Below are 23,679 nucleotides of genomic sequence, written 5' to 3' on the forward strand. Positions count from 1 at the left end.
GCAAAACAAAAATTAAAAATATTTTATTCTGGTTTACAGGTTGGTTGCTTTTTTTTTTAACGGATGCTTCCTGGTATGCAGGACAGAAAGGATACGTTAGCATATATTTCATGCACTGGACATTTGCAATATACACATGCAATTTAAAATACCAGTTTGAGGGTGGCAAGCTGTGTTTTAGAAAGAAGAGAACCTTTCTCAGAATTTCCTTTAGCTGCCCAAATGTACATTGCAGTTAGCAAACGATCGGGATTCCAACCAGCAAAAATACCTGAAAATAATATCTGAAAAATATCTGGCTAGTGTTTCAGCAGTTAAATATCCGATTTTTTTCTCTACTTCCTCCTTTCAAATAACACCGGGAACTCGTTGCACGCAAGAAATACCACTCACCCGCAGCCGCGCACGCTGGAAAGTGCCAGGGCTGAGTATCCTCGCCCCGCTGGCATCCCCGCACTTCAGTACCCACGTGCATGAGCAAGCGCAATGTTGGCACAGTCCTAACATAACGCCAGCGTGCAACCCAGCAAGCAATCCCAGGCGCACAACCCATTCATTGCACGCCTCATTCCCATACGCACGTCAGAAGGAGAAGGACAGGTGTACGCTCGCGCGGCCACTCGCAGGCAATGCCATTTCGCGCTTTACTGAGCAAACCCCAGTGCAGTCAACGGCTTTACTCACAGGAAAGCGTGGCCACTCGAATGCAATGCGCGCTTTTCTCCGCAGCAAGCCCCAGTGCAGTCAATGGAGTTTACTCCCAGGAAAGCGCGGCCACTCGTATCCAATGCAATGCGCGCTTTACTCCGCAGCAAGCTCCAGTGCAGTCAATGGGGTTTACTCCCAGGAAAGCGTACACAGGATCAACACCATATGGGCACAAGCACCCCCCTCCCCGACTCAAGAAAGGTGCAATCCGGAGAAAAAGCAAGCCCCGGTACCCTTTCCACCCGGGGCGCACCTCTCTCCTTCCAAGGTGCCTTTCGCGCCCCCGGAGAGGCGGCGGGGGCGGATGGGTGGAGATGGGGCGAAGCGCAGCTTAGCCCCTTCATGCCCGCTGGTGGGCCGGCCGGTCGGACAGGGAGAGAGAGGTGGGGGAGGCGGTGTTTTTCCTCTCGGCGGCGGCTGCTGTTTTTCTGGTCCGAGGCAGGAGCTGCCTGCCGCCCCCGGAGCCCTCCCACGCGCGGCAGCAGCTCGGAGCCGCCGCCGCCGTTCTATTGTAAATCCGGCGGCGTGGGAGGCGATTCCGTGCCAGAGGCTCCAGCGCCGAGGCGCGCAGAGAGAAGGAGAAGACGAGGCGGGGGGACGGGCAGAGCAGCTCCGACGGAGAGAGGCGAGCGGGTGGACTGGCTCCAGCGGCCCCGGCAGCGCGGCCCCGGCGGCACGGAAGGGCTCGTCCCCCCCGCGATCCGCCAGGCTCGCAGGGCCGTCCATGCGCCGCGATTGCGCCCGCCGAGGATCCAGCCGCGCCGTGGGATTGCAGCGAGTGAGTGCAAGCCCCGGGGAGGGGGGGTGTGTTGTGGGGCGCTAGAAGAGGGGAGGCACCAAATGCAGATTGTCTCCGGATTTTTGGGGAGGGGAGGGGGCAAGGCTGGCCCTGCCACTAGGCAACCTCGGCGATCACCTAGGGCGCTGGTCTTCTGGGGACACCAAATTGGGTGGCCCCCTTGGGACTCGGTGATGTTATCAGTGCGGGGAGGAGGGCACCAGAACTTAGCCTTGCCCAGGGTGCCAGATAGTCTAGGGCCGGCCCTGGGAGGGGGGCGCTGCTGGTGGTCAGCCTTTGGCCCTGCCCCTCGAGGAACTGACCGATCGGACCCTGGGAGGGGCAGATCCAAAACAGGGCCAGATCCCAGCGACGGTAGGGTCTGGGGATCGACGCTTTACCGAGAAAGAGAGAGAGAAATGCCGGGGTTCAAGCCACCCTGCAAAGCCACACCTCCTGTCAGGGCCCGCAAGCGTTTCTTGCTTCCTCCCAGCGGGTCTTGGCCGGGCGTGGATCGTAGAGTTGCCAGCCTCCAGGGGCCACCTGGGGATCCCCCCCACCCGGAGTTACACCTCATCATCTCCAGGCTGCAGCTGCTCTGGAGAAAATGGATGCTTTGGTGGGTGGACTCTATGGCATTGTACCCCACTGAGGTCCCTGTCCTCCCTTGGCTCCATCCCCCAACCTCCAGGAGTTTCCCAACGTGGATCTGGCAACCCCTACACCCCTTCCCCCCCCCCCCGTCGCCGTCTCCTGCCGGTGGCCAAAGGGGACCTGGCAACCCCGGGCTCAGAGGCACTCCCACCCTTCGCTCCATGAGCCGGGACTGAGCCTCGGCGTTCAAAACCAGATCAGGCTTAGATGAAGCCCGTTGACGGAAACTTTGTGTGCGTTTGTGAGCCAGAAAGAAATTTCTGGAAAACACATAACTTGCAAGTAACGTGTGGGTATCCCAGAATGGAAAGGCAGGGGGCAAAACCGCTGCCCTTTAGACTGACATGAGTGTGTGTGTGTGTCTTGCCTAAATTCTTAAGTGTGGGCCTGAGAGAACCTTTTGAGGCTTTGGATGCTGCACCCAGCAGCTGTTGGGGGGGAGAGGCTTGGCGGGAAGGGTGATGGGGGGGAAGGAACAAAGTTGTGAGCTGGCTAGCGTCTCTTCCCCCCCCACAGCCACCACGCAGGAGGACCTGCCATCGCTGTTCCCTCCCCCAGCTTGTCCTTCACTGTATCGTTCTCCTCCACCTCCTGTGTTTCCCACCCTGGGGTGCTGTTGCCAGAAATATATCTTGCTGCCTCCCACGGGGAAGCACAAAGAAAGCACCAAACTCCACAGGCTTCTGAGGCCTAGCTGAAGGATGAGAGAGATGCTGTGTGTGTGTGCAAGGGAGGAGACAGGCAGCAGAACGTGACGTGTGGTTGGTGGAGGAGGCTCTTGGCATGTGTTAATGGGTTGCAGGCAGTGTTCCCTCTAAGCTGAGTTAGTGTGAGCTAGCTCACAGTTTCGTAGCCTCCGGCTCGCACATTTTTGTCTCCGCTCAGGAAAAATGGCTCCAGAGCAAACTAATTTATGCAGTAGCCAAATGACTTGCTCACAACTTTAATGCCAGTAGCTCACAAAGTGAACATTTTGCTCACAAGACTCCACAGCTTAGAGGGAACATTGGTAGTCTGGAGCTGAGTTTTAAGTCTGGGGGATTCCCAGATCCCACCTGGAGGCTGGCATCCTTAGTTGCTGCTGCATTTGTAGCGTTATTTAAAGCACTCTGCTAATTAGTGGGTACTAGTGGGCATCGTGCAGGGGTTTGGACTAGATGACCCTGGAGGTCCCTTCCAACTCTATGATTCTGTGGACTAACTATACCAGTTAACCCCAGTACAGATCTCACCAGGGACATGTTTCAACGGGTGGCAGATGGGATGTTGCAGTGAAAATTCAGATTGTGTGCATTTTCAGGTGCAGCTCTGTTGGCTGTAGACTGCACAGAGGGTCACATTGGTGTACTCTAAGCCATGGTTGCACATCAGAGAGATATCTGTAGCTGTTCAGAGATCAAAGAAGAAATTGAAGCTCAGGAAGGAGGTGGTAGGCCAACATGGTCTAGTGCAGGGATGTCAAATGGAATTTGGCCCAAGGGCCAGATCAGGCCCCCAGAGGGTTCCTATCAGGCCCGCAAGCAGCTCACTGTCATCTGCTTCCTTCTCTCTCTCGCTTGCTTCCTTCTGCATCACAGCTTGCTTTGCCAGGCTTCCTCAATCACACAGGAGCTACAGAGCAAAGCCTCTGTGTTCTTAATTGGCTGTCATCTCCGCTACCTGGCATCACATTTCATGACGCATGTGGCCTGGCCCAACAAGGTCTCATTTGTCTCAGATCTAGCCCTCATAACAAATGAGGTCAACACCCCTGGTGTAGTGGATTAGGGTGTGGGATCAGGATCCAGGAGAGCCAAGTTCAGATTCCAGTTTTTTCATCAAATCTTTCTGGGTGGCCATGGGCCCAAATAAAACCATAGTCCAGTGGTGTCTAAAAGACTAACCAAAATTAAAGGGCCCAGTAGTTAAGTAACTAAATAATAAGGTGTAAATATTTATCACATATACAAAATAGATTTATTACAAAATTATTTTAAAACAATTAAAAGCCCAGTTATAACCTCCAGATTGTTGTTTTTAAACTACTGTATAATTTAATTGTTGTTTTAATTTACCTTATATTGTATAATTTTATTGAACTGTTGTTAGCCGCCCTGAGCCTGCCTAGGCGGGGAGGGCGGGATATAAATAAAATTTATTATTATTATTATTATTATTATTATTATTATTATTATTATTATTATTATTATTATTATTATTACTTCAGATTAAAATTGTACAGTTGTCTCACACATAGACCATGCATGACCTTGACCAAATGTGTATCAGCCTTGTGGCCTTCTTCAGTGGTCTAGCATAGGGGTGGCCAAACTGTGGCTCAGGAACCACATGTGGCTCTTGTACACATATTGTGTGGCTCTTCAAGCCTCCACTACCCCATCAGTCAGTTTGGAGCAGGCATTTGTCTCTTTAATCACTTCTCCTAACCAAGCCAGCCAGCAGTTTAGAGAATGCATTTAAAGCTGCTTTCTTTCCCCTCTCCTCCCAGCTATCTTCCTTCCTTCCTTTTTTGTGACTCTGAAACATCTGACGTCGATTCTGTTTGGCTCTTCTGTTAAGCAAGTTTGGCCACCCCTGGTCTAGCATCATTACACATTAGCTCCAAGCATAGCTCCAAGCCCAGTCCTCTTCCGGCTGGCTTACAACTAACCAGCACTGAAATATTGAAACTTGAAACTGAGTGTAGTTGCAAGACCGCCGTATGTCTTGAATGTTTTAAGTACATAACTATGTGAATGTTTAGATTTTAATTATGTAAATTATGGAATGTCTTATTTTTATGCATAATTTTATATTTTTATGTCAGTTTTTATATGTTGTAAGCTGCCCTGAGCCACCTGGTGGGAAGGGCGGGATATAAATCTCAAATAAATAAATAAATAAATAGTGTAATCACTCGATATAGGCCCTGACCTGGATAGCCAGGGCAAGCCAGATCTCAGAAGCTAAGCTGGGCTGACCCTGGCAAGTGTTTAGATGCAAGACCTCATTGGAATACCAGGACTGGGAAGCAGAGACAGACTGTATCAAGCCACTTCTCTGAATGTCCTCCATGCTTCAATAGGGGTTGCTAGAAGTTGCCATGACTCCCAGGCGTGCTTGTACACACACACACAAAACACTCAATATAGGACCAAGTTGGGATTATTTTCTAATCAATATCTGTGACTCCAGGCAAAAATGTAATTAAGAGGCCTCATTAGAAATAACCTTCTGCCTGAGTCTGCTACACATATCCTGAGTAATCATTCAATTGTGGACCTTTCTACTCTGGTCCAAAGAAAATCCATTTCAAGTGCAGTATGGAGTTAGTGTCATGTAGTCTATTTCAATAGCTTCAAAGGGTAGCAAGCCACATTGGCTGACAGTAGAACAGCTAGATTTGAGTCCAGTAGCACCTTAGAGACCAAAAAATACAAAAATATGCATGGGATAGAGAAGGTAGAGAAAGAAGTACTTTTCTCCCTTTCTCACAATACAAGAACTCATGGACACTCAATGAAATTGCTGAGCAGTCAGGTTAGAATGGATAAAAGGAAGTACTTCTTCACCCCTAGGGTGATTAACACATGGAATTCACTGCCACAGGAGGTGGTGGAGGCTACAGGCATAGACAGCTTCAAGAGGAGAAGCATATGGAGCAGAGGTCCATCAGTGGCTATTAGCCATAGTGTATTGTTGGAACTCTCTGTCTGGGGCAAGTGATGCTCTGCATTCTTGGTGCTTGGGAGGGACAACAGTGTGAGGACTTCTAGTGTCTTGGTCCCATTGATGGACCTCCTGATGGCGCTCGGTTTTTTGGCCACTGTGTGACACAGACTGAATGGGCCATTGGCCGGATCCAACATGGCTTCTCTTGTGTTCTTATGGGTGTCTGTGCTTTTGAAACTCTAAGCTCCCTTTGTCAGATTCCAATATGAGCTTCCATGTGTGGAGGGCGTGGTTTTTACTCTGGTAGGGAGGCTGCACCATAACACAGAGTGTTGGGCTAAGACTTTGGAGTCCTGGGTTCGAATTCCCCTCAGTCATGATCTCGCAGCTCCACTTAGCACATATGGATGGTTGTGAAAATTATTTGGGAGGGAAACCATGGAGCTCCTTGGGGGGAATAAAAACACAGGTCAGTCATGCACAATACAGCAGGAGACGGCCCTGTAGCATCTGTGTGTGTCACCCTGCAAGGTAGTCGTCTGTTAGGAGGGTCACTGTGCAGAGGGGGAAAGGATAGTTTAGGGCAGGGCCTGAATCAATGTGCATTGGGAAGAATGCCATCCAATGGGAGGCTACGTAGGTGAATCTTAGCAATAAAGGGTAGCATAATTAAACTGTATCTGCCTACCTGTGGATTTCCCTGTGTGGATGAGATAATCCAAGAGGCGAGCAAGTTTTGGGTCCAGGTGCACCTTAAAGGCCATCTGGATTTCCAGGGCATAAGCTTTCAAAAGTCAAAGCTTCCATCATCAGATATGAAATGAGCTTTGATTCTCAATTACTCTTGTTGGTCTTCAAGGGTGCTGCAGAACTCGAATCTTGCCCTCCTACTAAAGACCAACATGGCTAATCACCTGGAACCAGGGAATTTTTTTTAAACCAGGAACGCAGTTCCGGCTGGCTTGATGTTGAGCATGTGGCCTAATATGCAAATGAGTTCCTGGTGTGCCTTTTTATTTTAAAAGGCCTGTGTGAAACAATGGTGATGTCGGGGTGTGCTCTAATATGCAAATGAGTTCCTGCTGGACTTTTTCCAGAGAAAAAGCCTTGCCTGGAACTATATCCAAGGGGCGAATTATGATACCAGCAGTGCAGTATTTAGGAAGCAGTGCACACGTTCAGTAATATGTGGATGGAGCCTTTGAATGAAGCATGCAAGTAACATACCTGGTTAATCTGGGTAGATTGATCCAGAATAATTACCACACTAATACTCAAAATCACTAACGTTGATCAGAATCCTCTTCAGGGGGGTATATTTATTTAGTTCAATAGATTTATATCCCACTCTACCAAACCACCCCGTAAAAAGTCTGCCGTGAAAACGTCATGATGCGACGTCACCCCAGAGTTGGAAATGACTTTTGCTTGCACAGGGGACTACCTTTACCCTTTTTTATCCCACAAGTGGGCTCAGGGTGGTTGCAAAAGGAAAATATAATAAACGTTAAAGTATCTAATCTAAAAAGAGAGCCCCATGGTGCAGAGTGGTAAAGCTGCAGTACTGCAGTCGGAGCCCTCTGCTCATGACCTGAGTTTGATCCCAGCGGAAGCTGGGTTCAGGTAGCCAGCTCCAGGTTGACTCAGCCTTCCATCCTTCCAAGGTCAGTAAAATGAGTCCCCAGCTTGCTGGGGGGAAAGTGTAGATGACTGGGGAAGGGAATGGCAAACCACCCCGTAAAAAAGTCTGCCGTGAAAACGTTGTAAAAGCAACGTCACCCCATAGTTGAAAACGACTGGTGCTTGCACAGGGGACTACCTTTATTTTTTTTATCTAATCTACAAACCAGATTTAAAACCGTTAAAACAAGATGGCAACTAAAACAACTTCAGGTAGTCCATAGAGCAGGGGTAGCCAAACTTGCTTAACATAAGAGCCACAAAGAATAAACATCAGATGTTTGAGAGCTGCAAGACATGAATGTCAGATGTTTGAGAGCCAGAAGGAAGGAAGGTGAAAAGAAAGCAAATAGATGGTGGGGAGAGATGGAGAGGTAGAAAGAAATCAACTTTCACTTTAAATGCATTCTCCAAGCTGCTGGATAAGTGATTGAAAGAGACAAATGCCTTCTCCAAGCCAGCTAACAAGGCAGTGGGGGCTTTGAGAGCCACACAATATGTGTGAAAGAGCCACATGTGGCTCCTGAGTCACAGTTTGACCACCCCTGCCATAGAACCTCTTGCAAGATGTTTGTTAGATGATAGAGAAGGAAAACCACTTTTTGGACCACAGGACACAAACAAAGCATGCTTGTTTTCTCCACAGGATCACAGACTGTTCCTAGGAACTACTGGGTGAGCCAGCTGTTGACCCGGGACAGGCTGCAGTCACAGGAGTGACACCAGTTTTCCCCATGTGGCATGCACACACAAGTGCACCATCACAAAGAAAACAAGCACCTCCCCTCTCTATATGAGCCAGGCCAATACTCATTCTGACATTCGGGATACAGTTATTTATATCAGGGTTCCCCAACATGGTATCCATGGGCACCAGTGCACCAAGCAGTACTTCCCTTGGTACTCACCAAGCTTTTTAGGACTTGGGTGGGGCCATTGTAAGGCAGGGCTTGCAACAGGTTGCACTCCAATGTAAGCATTTCCCACTAGAGGTTCTGGAGGGACTGCTAAGCAGCCTGGATTTCCTTAGCCAGAATGTGGTTCCATTCCCCCTTCTTCATGCTTCGTTTCCCCCTCTCATTACCATATTTTTTGTATTTTTATGTGCATGTGTGCGTATGTGTGCATGCCAGTGTGTGTGCGCACCTGGAAGTCATGGTGATCTCTGGTGACTGACCCCTGCTGGGGGCACGGAAGATATTCAGAGAGGTGGCTAAATAAAGCCTGCCTCTGCGTCCCAGCCCTGGTATTCCAAGGAGGTCTCCCATCCAAGTACTTTTCAGAGTCGACCCTGCTTAGCTTCCGAGATCTGATGAGACTGGGCTATCCATCTGACTCCACCTCTTCCAGAAGTCATTTAGGGTTTGGCTGCAGCTCTTATGGAAGCTGTTTTGGGGATGGCACTCACCACCTCCTCTTAAAATTCCAAATATGCCCTCAGACTCAAAAATGTTTTTTGGGGGGCTGATTCATACATGTAAGACATTTTTAATCCCACCCTTCCACCAAGGAACATGCATTGTTCTCCTTCCCTGGATCCCCTTCTTAAGAGATGAATTCCTCCAATTCTTCATGTCCCCCATGGGAACTGTGTTCATTTCCCCCCAACCAAAAGGGGGGGGGGACTTAACCCAAAACAAACTGAACAAAGTTTGAGTGGCACCTTTAAGACCATCAAAGTTTTAGTCAAGGTATAAGCTTTTGTGCGCATGCAAACTTCCTCAGATACAATGAAACGGAAATTACTAGTCCATACATATAAGTAGAGGGTGAACAGTAAGTTAGGATATCAAGGGCCAAACAGGAATAACGCATTTAGTTTATGTGGTTACCATTTGTTTGAGTTTAATTCTGGGGGAAAACACCATGAAGGAAATGAATATGTCAAAATTGGAGATTGGTAGATTGGAAAGTATTTGTCTGGTCTGGGGACAAGGGAGATAACTCTACAAAGCCAGTCGCCCCACATCACAGAAGAAGATGCTGTCAGGTCGCCCCCATGCTTGAGAGGAGATGGATGGAGTGTAATAGCAGGGTCACAGTTAATTACTCTCAACGTTCCACTATTCAGGATACCTCTGCCCTTCAGTCTCCAATCTTAACATACTGATTTCCTTCACCATGTTTTCCCCTGGAATTAAACCCAAACAATGGTAACCATATAAACTAAGCTTGTTACTCCTGTTTTGCGGGAGAACTGTTGTAGGATATTCCTGGCAAGTTCAAAGAGGCTACAGCAGAGTGTCCATTAAACACAAAAAATTTATTCTGGAAGATTATTGGATTTACCTTTCAGTGAATATCAGGACTTTTTTTTAACAGGAACACACAGGAATGAAGTTCTGACTGGCTTGGTGTCAGGGGGTATGGCCTAATGGGCAAATGAGCTCCTGCTGGGCTTTTTCTACCAAAAAAGCCCTGGTGAATATAATTACTGGGACCTTTTGAATGCCTTCAGTTAGTGTTTTTGGATTGATATTTGTTACTGTTCTGTACAGATTAGGTTTAATATAATATGTAAGTTCACGGTGTGGTTCCTCTTAATCTTATTGTTAATACCACCATGGTCCCTGATTTTCCTCTGTATCACCGTGCCTGCTCTTGTCACCTCCACAGGCCGCTGGCAATGGCCCTGTCCCTGCCGCGCACCTTGGGAGAACTCCAGCTGTATCGTGTCCTCCAGCGAGCCAACCTTCTCTCCTACTATGAGACCTTCATCCAGCAGGGCGGCGATGATGTGCAGCAGCTGTGTGAGGCCGGCGAAGAGGAGTTCCTGGAGATCATGGCTTTGGTTGGCATGGCGACCAAGCCGCTTCACGTCCGGCGCCTGCAGAAAGCCTTGCGGGAGTGGGCTACCAATCCAGGGCTTTTCAATCAGCCAGTGCCCTCCATTCCCGTGAGCAGCATACCTCTCTTCAAGATCTCCGAGTCCGGGGGACACAAATCACTCACCAATGGGCACGCCAGTCCAGGAGAGACCCCCTCCAAGACGAGTGGGACATCCCCTGCCAAGAGCCCCTCGGAGCCAAGAGATAAGCTTTCTCCCTTGCCAGCCATTCAGTGGAGCACCGCTGAGTCAGAAGAGGAGGGAGGGGTGTCCTCGCCCGTGGGGCACCCTTTGTCCACAGAACATCTCGACCCGGAGCTGGTCCAGGTGGTGTCAGAAAGCGTGGAGCGGCTTTTGCGCAGCTGCCCTCGTGGGGGCGACGCTGAACTGAGGGCCCTCATGAAGATGAACAAGAAACTGGCCAAAACGGTGGGACATATCTTCCGCATGGACAATGGGGACCCCCGCAAAGAGGAAGAGATCCGGCGCCACAGCGCCATCTATGGGCGAGGAGAAGCCCGGCGATGTGAGAGCAAGCAGCTCACGTTGCATGAGGTGGGTCAAGAGAAGGGCAGTGGTAGGGGGTAGGGCGAATCGATGAGCAAATCTGAAGCCAAAGGGAGCCCAGGGAATGTAGGGTCAAACTGTTGGACCGTATTCCCATCCTCATAGAATACCAGTCTTGGGCTATTCTGTTGTCAGCCCAAGCAGAGGGAGTCCCGGCGGCGATGGAAAGTCCCGCCAAGCTGCAGCAACTTGTGGTGTCCCTGTAGGGTTTCCAAGCAACCAATGAGCAGAGGTGGCTTTCTAGTTGCCTACCTCTGCATAGCAACCGTGGACTTCCTTGGTTATCTCCCATCTGAGTACTAACCAGAGTTGATCCTGTTTAGCTTCCGAGATCTGGTGAGGTCAGGGTGAAATGGGCCTAGCAGAACAATATCATAGGCCTCGATGCCAGGAGTTTTCCTGTTTACCCATTTTTCTTGGGCAGGGAGTTATCTTTTTTAAAAAGGAAGATTATGTACTGCACAGCCCAAAATGGGAAATGTGTAGAATGCAATTGCTATTTATGTCTTAAAACTAGTTCACCAAATGCCTTGGGGTTGCTGGGGCGTGTGTGCACACATGTGTGTGGGAGTCATACTTGCTTGTCTCTGCCTTTTCTTTGTTAGTCTAAGATTTTTAAAGAGTAGAGGAAAGTTCCAGCAACAGTAGTGCAGAAGGGAGCATTCAGTCTGCTCAGATACATTTAAAAGTGAAATTCAGTCTTTTCAGAAGAACCAGCATGGTATAGTGGTCAGAGGATCCAGTTAGGATCTGAAAGACCCAGGTTCGAATCCTCACTCTGCCATGGAAGTTTACTGGGTGACCTTTGAGACAGATGCTCTCAGCTGAGGCTTTTTTTGAGCAGGAATGCACAGGAACACAGTTCCAGCTGGCTTGGCGTTGGGGTGTGTGATCTAATATGCCAATGAGTTCCTGCTGGGCTTTTTCTACAAAAAAAGCCCTGTGTGAAACAATGGTGACATCAGGGAGTGTGGCCTAATATGCCAATGAGTTCCTGCTGGGCTTTTTTCCTTTCCTTTTTTTTTTTTTTAACAAAAAAAGCCCTACTCTTAGCCTAACCTACCCCACAGGGATGTTGTGGAGATAAAAATGGAGGAGAGGAGAACAAGGTCAGCTGCTTGGGACCCCCATTGGGGAGAAATTAAGTAGATAAATAAATCTCAGACTGGCCCATGCACCCAGGCAGATTGTCAGTCATCACCACTGATGTTACAGGTACTAGCCAATAAGATGCTGTTGCATCCACAGCATTCAGGAGTCCAGCCGTGTCCACCCTGTAAATCATGTTGCTCTTCCAGAGCCCCAGAGAATGACATTCTTGCAATGCATTTCTCATCACCATGTCTCCCGCTTCCCAGAATAACTGGTCTTCCTTCTCTCCTCCTAGTTGACTATCAACGAGGCTGCGGCTCAGTTCTGCCTGCGGGACCCTTCCCTGCTGCTGCGCCGAGTGGAGCTCTTTTCTCTCTCGCGCCAGGTGGCTCGAGAGAGCAGCTACCTGACCTCACTGAAGGGATCCAGGTGAGAATGAGGTAACAAGGTGTGGCAGAAGGGACTGTACCGCTTTGGCATGCTGGTGGAGGATTTCAGATTTTAATGCTCCTGTACCTTTAAAAAAAAAACATTGCAAGAATGAAACCGAGTCCAGGAGGGCACCAAAAACCCCACCCCACCCCTCTGTTCCTTTCTGTGTGGGGTTTTCTCTCTGCAGGGAGTTCTTAAGGAGGGGGGCATTGCAAAATGTGTTCCCCTAGCTGCAAAACAGAGCAGTCCATTATACCCCTTCGGCATCTGGCCGCCTGGTTCCCACCACCTTCTCCTGCTTGGGTAAAATCATGCTGTGGTGCTCAGTTTCTCAGGGTTTCAAACGTCTTCCTCCCTTTTGGAAGGCATGCATGGGAACTCTGCTATGGCACAGGAAAATGTCTTTTGCACATGCTCAGGAAGCACTCTACTTTTTTTACTTCTCTGTTTTCAGTGCGAGCCCTCCTTAAATCTCAGCTTTTTGGATCTGGGGGGAGTGGGATTTAAAAAGGGGGGGGATCCAGCCGGGCTCATCATCACCTCCTCTGTGGGTTCAAATTTCCTGCAGCACCAATTGTCCAATCAGAGTCTCTGTGGACCAAGCAATGGTGGAGCCCCGTTTCCTATTGGAATGGGCCTGTGATGCATTCGTCCATACCCAGTGGCCTTCCTAAATGTTTCTTTGGCCTGCAGGACATCCAGTTCCATTCCAAAACAATGCCCGATGGGCAAGCAACCTCTGTCCATACTGTGCTGCCTGCACTTGGCATCTTGCTTAAACCCAGCCACTAAGTCTGAATCGTAGAGTTGGATGGGCCCCATAGAGGCCATCTAGCCCAACCCCCTGCTCAATACAGGATTAACCTAAACCATCCCTGACAAGTGTTTGCCCAGCCAACACCTGAAGACTGCCATTGAGGGGGAGCTCACCACCTCCCTTAGCAGCCAATTCCACAGCTGAACTGTAAAAGTTCAGAGAGCACTATGTTTGGGGTTCCAAAATCTTCTTAAGATCACAGGACCGAAAGAAGCTCGATTATCCATCACCAGAGCCAGAGCGTTCTCAGTAATAGCCCCTGCTCTGTGGAATGCCCTCCCCCAAAGACATCAGAGACCTGCCACAGTTCTGCAGGGCCTGTAAGACCGAATTGTTTAAACTTGCTCTCAAAGGTTAAGGAGAGGCGGCTATTATTCCACAGCACCAGCAATCTCATTGAATTGAAAGAACCGAAACCAGAAACATCAGAATAATCCGAATTTCAATGTGCATCTTTGACATAATGATTGTAAAATTAATGGAAATGATTTTACTGTATATCTTGTTTTAAAATTTTATGTTTGTTTTTAACTGTTGTGAGCCGCCTTGAGCCTGTTAAGGGAGGGCTGGATAGAAATTTGATTAAATAAATGAATGCATTTGTCCCTAATATCCAGCTGGTACCTTTCTGTCCATAATTTAAACCCAGCATTGTGGGTCCTCTCCTCTGTTGCCAGCAGGAACAGCTCCCTGTCCCTCCTCAAAGTGACAGCCTTTCAGATACTTAAAGGGAACAGTCATGTCCCTCCTCGACCTCCTCATCTCCAGACTGAACATCCTTGCAAAGCCTACCAAGTTGTCCCCACCAGCCAGGGGTTTTTTTTAGTAGCAGGAACTTCTTTACATATTAGGCTACACCCCCCAATGTAGCCAATCTTCCAAGAGCCTTCAGGGCTGTTAGTACAGGGCCTACTGTAAACTCCAGGAGGATTGGCTACATCAGGAGTGTGTTGCCAAATATGCAAAGGAGTTTCTGCTACAAAAAAAGCCTTGCCACTTGCAAAGTTCCTGTGTGGGTTACAGAGCTCTGGCATGCTAAACACTGCATCAGGCAGGCAACGAAACCCTGGTTCAAACAAGAGGCTGAGCATCCCATGCATCACTGCATGGTTAAGGTCTTCTGGTTCATCAAGCACTATGTACCCAATCAAGTCACTAGTTGTGTGTTGTGGGTTGCATCCATGCCAAGGCTAGAGGGAATTTCTGGGGCATAATGCTGGGCAGGGCACTCTGACCCCCCTCTTGCCTTTTGTTTTCAGACTGCATCCAGATGTAGGTGGTCCTGGACAAGCCAAGAGACTCAAGCAAGAAGTGAGCCTTAAAAATGAGCTTTTGTGTTTGTGTGTATGTTTGTGGGTGTGCATATGTGTACACTGGCGTGAGAGAGAGATTGCAGTTCCTAAGGTCAGGGGTTTTTTTGTAGCAGAAACTCCTTTGCATATTTGGCTACACTCCCCTGATGTAGCCAATCCTCCTGGAGCTTACAGTAGGCCCTGTACAAAGACCCCTGTAAGCTCTTGGAGGATTGGCTACATCAGGGGTGTGTGACCTAATATGCAAAGGAGTTCCTGCTACAAAAAAAGCCCCGTCTAAGGTAATGTATATAAAGCACTTTGAACATTCCAAAAAGTGTTATATATTAGTATACAGATGCTCAGGTGTATAGAAGCTGTTTGGTATTCTTGGCACCTGCCAAATATTTTTGGAAAGTGGGTGGGGCTTTTGCCTAGTAAGGCTTCTGATTGGCTAATGGAGATTTGATTGTACAGATTTTTTTTAAAAAAGTTGCTTCAGCAGCAGCTGCTACCACAGCACGAGGATCTTTACCATGTGACTGAAGGTAAGCTGTGGCAGCCATTTTGTAACTGGCTCTGCCTCCTGCAGAAACATTTTTTGTGCCTGTACCAGGGCTTTTTTTGTAGCAGGAACTCCTTTGCATATTAGGCCACACACCGCTGATGTCGCCAATCCTCCTGGAGCTTACAGTCGGCCCCGTACTAAGAGCCCTGTAAGCTCTCAGAGGATTGGCTACACTGCCAATGTATTACAGTTATTAATCTCAATGTATTAATTCTCAATGTATTACAGTTATTAATCACATATTTCAACCAACAAGTAATCCTACAATTAAACCTGTCGCCGAATTAGAAACTGATAATCAGCCTCCCTAGGATCAGGATAGCTCAAGGGTAGCCAAACTTGCTTAATGTAAGAGCCACACAGAATAAATGTCAGATGCTTGAGAGCTGCAAGGAACGAGGGAGGGAGAGGTGTAAAGAAAGCAACTTTAAATGCATTCTCCAAGCCACCGGCTGGTTTGGCTTGGTGAAGGAGTTTAAAGAGATGAATGCCTTCTCCAAGCTGGCTGGCAGCTTGTTGGGGCTTCAAGAGCCACACAATGTGTGAAAGAACCATACGTAGCTCCTCTATCATCTATCTGTCTGTCTATCTATCTATCTGTATATCATCTATCCGTCTATCATCTTTCTATCATATTATCATCATCATTATCTACCATCTATCTGTCTGCCTATCATCTCTCATTGCATCATCATCATCATCATTAATATTACTATTATTATCTATCATTGGATTTCTAGTGTGCCCTCTCCTGTACAGCAGGGCTCAGAACGAATTTCATCAATAATTATAACCATGCAATTATGCAATAATTTAAACCATTAAAACATAGAACAAATTAATTAAACTTACTGTAACAAGATAATGATCAGTATAGTTCATCAGTCCCTGAATGAATGATCCATACAGGGTGCTCAGCAGGACCCAAAACCTGAGCCAGTGGGGCAGCTGCAACCAGTGTCAATAAATGATGTTAGGCAGAGCAGGGGAAGCCAATGTCATTAGGCATCTGCCACCTCAACCATAGGCCTGGTGGAACGTCTCCATTTTGCAGCCCCTTTGAAACCAAGTCCCGCAAGACCCTATCTCACTTGGGAGAGTGTTCCACCAGGCAAGAGCCAGAGCTGGAAAGGGCTCTGGCTCTCTTTGAAGCAAAGTGGGTGTCTGTCTTTTGGGCCAGGGACCACCAGCCAGTTTTGGTCTGCAGAGCGTAAGGCTCTTTGAGGGGCTTACTGGGAGAAATGGTCCTGCAGATATGTAGGTCCCAGAAAGTGCAGAGCTTTACTTGGGGATTAGACAGATTCATGGAGAGTTTCACCACCGGCTACTAGCCATGGGGAGTAAAAGGAACCTCCACATTGAGAAGCAGATCAGTGCCTTGAGTATTGGAGCATACCCTTCCTTCCTTCCTTCCTTCCTTCCTTCCTTCCTTCCTTCCTTCCTTCCTTCCTTCCTTCCTTCCTTCCTTCCTTCCTTCCTTCCTTCCTTCCTTCCTTCCTTCCTTCCTTCCTTTTTTTTTGGGGGGGGGGAAAGCCTTTTGAAGCAGTTTTGTCTGCTCAGTGAGGCCTTTTGTCTGTTCATCCTCTAGCCAGGATGCACTGTGTTGCTGCCTGGACTTGGGCCTTTTTTGGTTGCTGCCTGGCTTCTTTGGAATGGCCTCTGGGTCTTCACCTTGCTCGTCATCCAGACTGGCTGAAAAAAGAAACTAGCTAGGGGCACATTTGGCCTGGGCTCACCAGTTCTTTGGCTGTTTTATCACTCTAGGAGTAAGGCTTTGATGGCTGTTTATTGTATTCAAGGAAATTTTATAGTCACGTTATTGATTCAATAATTTTTATGGTTATTGTTGTTTTGAATGTTGCAGTGAGACTTGAAATGAGTTTTTTTCCTCTGAGCGCAACTCTGGTGTGTGGCTTGTACAAATTCCCTGCTCTGCCTTAGTTGAGTCTAACAAAGTAGGAGCAAAGTGCACCTTTTAGACCAAAAAAGTTTTATTCAGAACATAAGCTTTCGTGTGCTTCAAACACATCTCATCACACAAGGAATCAGGTATAGTGAGCAGAGCTACAGTACATATAGCTAGTAGGCAGTGGTTTAGAATGCAAAAAGGTACAAATTTAAGCTCCAATGACAGAATAGTAACATTAACAAATGGAGCAAACCTTTGATCCGGCTAGCATGAGCGTGAGAAACCAATAAAATAGTAACATGTCAGAATGTGAGAATGTCTATTAATCTCTCTTATTGTTATAAGCCTGGGCCAAAATGAGGGCATTTCTTTCTCAGAAGCTTTTCCCATCCAACTAATTTAGCTTTTAACATGCAGCATACATATAGTTTGTCATTAGAAGAAAAATACATTAAAATATAGTGGAAGATGGGTTTAGTATACATGATGAGATAAGCAGTCAGTATTCCTATTAGAGTATGTCAATACAACTAATAAATACATTGGATAGTGATGTTCTTGTTCACCTAATTTACTTTTTAACTGACATATCCAACAAAGCCAGCACTGTCACTGGAAACGCTATAGGTCTGTTCTTAGGCGCACGTGGGATCTGGTCTTATTGGTCCTCGTGTGATGCTGAAACCCAAGACAGCATTTTTATCTGTGAGAAGAGAAGGGATGGTTGCAGATAGAGTGCAGGAAAAGGAAGGATGGGTAGTCACTGAGTCGCATTCACTGATCTGGGGTCTTCTTTCCCAGCAGGTTGCAGAGCACAGCCGGCCTGATCTTCCCTTGGTCTGCGAACCGTTCCTTCCTCAGTACCGGTCCAGTGTGGAGGAGGATACTGCCAGCTTGTCAGGGGAAAGCTTAGACGGACACCCACAAGGTGAGGGGGCTGGCTGTCCTGTTCTGCTTAGGACTTCAAGCTGCAGGGAACAATGAGGAAAGAGATTGCGGGGGCAGAGCAAGTTGAAGATGGGTTTTCTTCCCACAGGCTTCTACAGGGGCTGATGTGATTCACGCACAACCCCCCCCCCTCCAATTTATTGGGGGGCTTGTTGCTACTCTGTTTGTTCTTTGCAAGCTGGGGACGAGCTTGGACTTGTGTATAACTTAGGCTCATATTCTTCTGTTTCTTCTCTGTACTTAACCCCAGTTGCATCTGATAGAGACTTTTATCTTGAAGGATTGTGTGCACTGCCTGTACATTTTGCCACCCCTAATTTCATCACACATGCTTCTTTTTTTCCATTCTCTTTTTGTTAATTAAACTTTTAAAAACGATATACAACAAGGGCAGCCAAATATTCACAAAACGTTAACCCTTTAAATCCCCCCTTCCGCCAGACAAAAGCCTATAATAACACATCTATACCATTATCCTAGGATCAGATTATCATGTTTTAAAGTAGCCCAGTTACTGGCCCAAAAGTGCAATGGTTTTGTTTCCATGTTAAAATCTCTTTGTTGGGTATATCCCCATTACCTGAACTAGCTTCACTCTCACAGTTTCTCCTAAAAACACCCAGAGCCCTGCTGGATCAGAACAGGGGTCCACCTTGTCCAGCATCCTGTCTCACACAGCGGTCAACCAGTTCCTCTGGAGGGCCAACAACAGGTATTGAGGCTGAGGCCTTCCCCTGATGTTGCCTCCTGGCTCTAGGATTCAGCCGTTGACTGTCTTTGAACATGGAGGCTCCCCTGCAGTTGGGGGAGGGGGCTCTGGCTCACTAGTTAACGTTTCCTCCACCCAGTGCTGGCCCTAGGGTGCATGGCACCCCAGGCAGGCTCCATGCCTAGCAGGGCTTTTTTTGTAGCAGGAACTCCTCTGCATATTAGGCTGTGTGCCCCTAATTTAGCCAATCCTCCTGGAGCTTGCAGGTCTCTTAGTACAGAGCCTACTGTAAGCTCCGGGAGGATTGGCTACACCAGGGGGCGTGGCCTAATATGCAAAGGAGTTCCGCTACAAAAAAAGCCCCTGGATAAGGCAATTTTCATGTGTCTCTGCCTAAGACTGTGGAGAGTAGAGCCATAAGCAGCAGTCCCCCCCTGGAGTAGACAGTCCTAAGCTAGATAGACCAGTGACCTGATTCCAGAGTCTCTTCCATGTGCAGAGAGAGCTAATGCATCCTGACACAACTACCTCTTTTCTTGTCCCAACTTGGCCGTCTGCTTCTCAATCTGCCTCATCTGGTTTGTACAACTGCGGCCGAGCCGGCACGCTGATAAGAGCGCAAGCAAGCTCTGCATGTCTCAGCACGGAGGAGAACCTCCTGATAGATTTCACTCCAGAGTCAGCAGAGATAAGGCGGCGGCGTGTATCGTGCCAGGCTTGTCAGGGAAGGTGTGGCAAACTTTCCTGTTACGCAGCAATGAAACGCTGCCAAGCTCTGAGCAGCACAGAGTTGTCAGGGAGGATTTGGAAGGGCTCTCGAGGTGCTTTCCAACTTAACAAAGCAGGAGTCAAGTTTCACCTTTAAGACCAACAAAGTTTTATTCCGAACGTAAGCTTTCGTGTGCTAAAAGCACACCTCTTCAGACGAGGGGATCAGGTACAGCGGGCTGAAATACATGCAGTTTGTTGATTAAGACAGCAAACTGGCTGGGATCACATGGTGGAACAGTGTGACAATTTAGAAGGCCATTTGGTCTGGATAGCCGTAAAAGGTTATAAAAGTTGTCTGCTTTTGATGTTGAGAAGTAAATTAGGTGGACAACAAGGAAATACATGTCCTTTTGTAATTTACCTAGACTTGCAGAAACACCAATTGGCAGGCAACTTTTATTACCTTTTATGGCTATCCAGACCAAATGGCCTTCTAAACTGCCACACTGTTCCACCGTGTGATCCCAGCTCTGTATCAGTTTGCCCTCTTAATCAACAAACTGCATGTATTTCAGCCCACTGTACCTGATCCCCTCGTCTGAAGAAGTGTGCTTTTAAGCACACGAAAGCTTACGTTCTGAATAAAACTTGGTTGGTCTTAAAGGTGTCACTTGATTCCTGCTTTGTTCAACTGCTTCAGACCAACACGGCTGCCCGCTTGGATCTTTCCAACTTAAATTGCACGTGCGTGGTGCAAGCAATGCACTGATCCTTCCTGCTCCCACCATGGGAAAGTAGCCAGGCTTGTATGTATCCTATATAATTGTTGCTTGGCAGCCAATTGGGATGGTTTCAGGGCAGAAGAAAATCTTCTAGAACAGGGGTGGCCATCGGTAGCTCTCCAGATGGTTTTCGCCTACAACTCCCATCAGCCCCAGCCAGCATGGCCAATGGCTGGGGCTGATGGGAGTTGTAGGCAAAAAAAAACATCTGGAGAGCTACTGTTGGCCACCCCTGTTCTAGAAGAAGACAGTAGATTTATACCCCGCCCTTCTCTCTGAATCAGTCACAGAGCGGCTTACAATCTCCTTTATCATCTTCCCCCACAACAGAGACCCTGTGAGGTGGGTGGGGCTGAGAGAGCTCTCATAGCAGCTGCCCTTTCAAGGACAGCTCTGCGAGAGCTATGGCTAACCCAAAGCCATTCCAGCAGCTGTAAATGGAGGAGTGGGGAATCAAACCCGGTTCTCCCAGATAAGAGTCTGCACACTTCACCACTACACCAAACTGGCTCTCTATGCAACTTACGTGAGTGCCGTAAAGCCTCAGCCAACTTAGGGTGACCCCAGCAAAAGCATGGGAGAAGCAGAGGAGGTTTGCCATTGCCTTTGCCTTCCTCTGCAGAGCCTTCCTCAGTGGTCTCCCTTCCAAGAACTGACCTTGCTTAGCTTCCGAGAGTTGCTGAGATATGATGATACGATGCCCCCTTTCCCTCCTCTGCTATGCAAAGGGCAACCTAAATGTGGGAAATCTGATCACAGATCCCCTGCCTATTTCGTTAACTACTAAAAGCAGCTGTAGAGAGTTTTATCTGGACTGGAGCGCTGGGGCTGTGGAAGGGAGTCCCGCACCACTCCTCCCCCTCTTTAAATCCCACCCCTCCCTTGTAACTGGTATTTGCCCCACAGCGGGGGGGGGGGGGGGGGATATACAGGTGTAATTCCCATGCATTCATTGGTAGTATGGTCAGCTGCCGCTTGTGTGTGCTGTAGCAAAAGCTCTCATTTCAGCAGGCTGAGTGGTGTTCAGACCTTCCAAGTTATACAGCTAGCCGAATCCCATCAGATCTCAGAAGCTAAGCAGCATCGGCCTTGGCTAGTATATGGATGGGGGACCTCCAAGGGGCATGATGCAGAGGCAGGCAATGGCAAACCACCTCTGCAATGTCCCTTGCCTTAAAAAGAAGTCTGGCTCGCCACCTAGCGGCGCAAAATGCTAAAAAAGAGCTAGAACTTCTGACTGCCAGGCAATCTTAGGATCCCTTGACTATTCTACACACAATGGCATATGATAGTTATTATTAGTTGTACAGAAGTCTTCAGCTGGCAGAAATGGAAGGTACCTGTTGCCCCCCACACACACACACGTGTGTGTGTTTGCGAGGACAAATTGATTTCAAAAGATCTTCCCGTATTTTGTTTTGTGTTTCGCTACCAAAACGCCCATCGTTATGATGGGTGAGATTTGTCAGGAGGAAGGACTTTGAAGTTACGGGACAGACTGTGGTTCCTTGGTGGGGTGTCTGCTTTGCTTACGGAAAGTCCCAGTTATCTCTGGCATCTTCATTTGAGATATAAAGATCTCTGGCATTTCTAGTTGAAAAACACAGGTAGTAGGTTATATGGAAACCTTCCACCCGAGAATCTAGTCACTGCCTGTCATGACCCAGATGGGTTGCTGCCTAACTCTGCCACCATTCTGGATTGATGGTCCCTTGGGAAGGCCTAGAGTGCCCTCTCAAGCCCGATCAAAAATGCCCCTTTTAGCCAAGATGATGACCAGGCAGAGAACATTAAAAAAAGATAAAGGTTTATTAATACAGGGATGAGTATTTAAACAAGGCAAGGTGCTTAATAGATATAACAGTGTATAAAGGAAAAAGAAAATAAACCCTAATGCGGCTACCTGTACTCCCCCTAGCCTGTTAGTCGTCTGGGCCCACAGCCCTTTTCCCCAGGCCGACTGCCTGTGACTCACTCTGCCTTCTGAGTGAGGGATCCTTCTCTCAGCCACAGACTGTCCTCCCAGCCTGACTCTGAGAGAAAAGAACACAGTTCCACAGCCCACAAAGTTTATGTACCCATCTCCTCACACAATCCCTGGACACTGATTGTGTGAGGAGGCACCAGGCATTGTGGGGATTGTAAGCTGCGTCTGCTTTCTACTCCCACACTAGTCTCTAGGCCTAGGCCTTGTCTCCTAGTCCTGCACAGATCATGACACTGCCACACAGAGTGAATGATACTAAGTGTAAAGCAGCATTATGTGTCTGTTATCAAGGGGAGCAGCTGTGCCTCAGAGAAGGAACATAGGCTCTGCATGCAGGAGGTCCCAAGTTCAATCCCTGGCGTCTGCAGTGGAAAGAGCCAGTTGGTAGGTGATAGGAAAGACCTCAGCCAGAGAGCGTGGGTGTGGTGTGGTGTAGTGGTTAAAGAGTGTCAGACTCTAATCTGGGAGAATGGTATTTGATTCCCCACTCCTCCTCCAACTTCAGCAGCTGGATGACCTTGTGTCAGTCCCAGTTCTCTCAGAACTCTCTCAGTCCCACCTGCCTCACAGGGTGCCTGTTGTGGGGAGAGGAAGGGAAGGTGATTGTAAGCTGCTTCAAGACTCCTTCGGGTAGTGAAGGGCGGGGTATAAATCCAATCTCTTCTCCTTTCTCCACATGCAGTTGTTGGGTGGCCTGGGGTCAGCCCCAGTTCTCTCAGAGAGGAAGGGAAGGAGATTGAAGGCCTCTCATTCACAGCCTTGCTCAGCCCTCACAAACTGAAGGCCGCAACTTCCTTGATGGAGTCCATCCATCTTGTGTTGTCTACTCTACTGACTTCGACTTTTCCAGTTAGTTTTGTCTTCTCCCGGCACATGAGCAGGGTGTGGGATTTGGAGAGGACTTTTGAATGTGTCCTTCTGCGGCTGCCACTGGCTCAGTCACCACAAGCTGGAAGACCCCCTTGTTGACTCAGTCTCTCCCCCCTCCGCAGCCACCGGCTCCTGTCCTCGACTGACTCCGCCCCCCAGTGCCGCCTCTGAGGCGCTGCTGGGCCTCCCGCCTCACGGGCTGTGGAGCCGCCACATCCTCCAGCAGACTCTGATGGACGAAGGCCTGCGGTTGGCTCGGCTGGTCTCTCATGAGCGGGTGGGGCGGCTCAGCCCTTGCCTCCCTGGCAAGCCTCAGGGGCCAGGTAAGTAACCGTTTTTTCTGTCCTGAACTTCTGCCGAGTTGGGGGAGCAGCGCAAGTCTGGGACAATGAGGGGCTGAATCATCTACTGGCACCTGTAAAATAATGGGAGGACCAGGGCTTTTTTTGTAGCAGAAGCTCCTTTGCATATTGATGTAGACAATTCTTCTGGAGCTTACAGTAGACCCTATAAGAAGAGCCCTGTAAGGTCCAGGAAGACTGGCTATATTGAGTGTGTGGCCTAATATGCAAAGGAGTTCCTGCTACAAAAAAAAGCCCTGGGGAGGACCCTGGGGGGTGGGATGGCACCGAGAGAGGCATTAACAAAGCATTGCACACAGTGCTGGCTCTAGGGTGCATGGTGCCCCAGGTAGGCT

General features: G+C 48.4%; 1 protein-coding gene across 1 annotated transcript; it reads left to right on the plus strand.

The window, feature by feature from the left end:
- Nucleotides 1–1,404: 1,404 nt before the first annotated feature.
- Nucleotides 1,405–23,313, plus strand: NAB2 (NGFI-A binding protein 2). The gene is made up of 6 exons (XM_060253114.1): nt 1,405–1,486; nt 10,088–10,853; nt 12,253–12,386; nt 14,466–14,517; nt 17,780–17,903; nt 23,105–23,313. The coding sequence occupies exons 2-6, from the start codon at nt 10,098–10,100 to the stop codon at nt 23,311–23,313; spliced, it is 1,275 nt and encodes a 424-aa protein (XP_060109097.1). The 5' UTR covers nt 1,405–1,486; nt 10,088–10,097.
- Nucleotides 23,314–23,679: the final 366 nt, after the last annotated feature.

The sequence above is a fragment of the Heteronotia binoei genome, chromosome 13 (assembly GCF_032191835.1).
Source record: "Heteronotia binoei isolate CCM8104 ecotype False Entrance Well chromosome 13, APGP_CSIRO_Hbin_v1, whole genome shotgun sequence".
NCBI lineage: Eukaryota > Metazoa > Chordata > Lepidosauria > Squamata > Gekkonidae > Heteronotia > Heteronotia binoei.

What these genes read in the sequence shown, in the direction of transcription:
- NAB2 (XM_060253114.1), top strand. Translation starts at nt 10,098, where the DNA reads ATGGCCCTGTCCCTGCCGCGCACCTTGGGAGAACTCCAGCTGTATCGT. An exon ending in CCAAGAGACTCAAGCAAGAA is followed by an intron (nt 14,518 to 17,779) that starts GTGAGCCTTAAA and finishes CTTTCCCAGCAG; the next exon opens with GTTGCAGAGCACAGCCGGCC. An exon ending in CTTAGACGGACACCCACAAG is followed by an intron (nt 17,904 to 23,104) that starts GTGAGGGGGCTG and finishes CCCCCTCCGCAG; the next exon opens with CCACCGGCTCCTGTCCTCGA.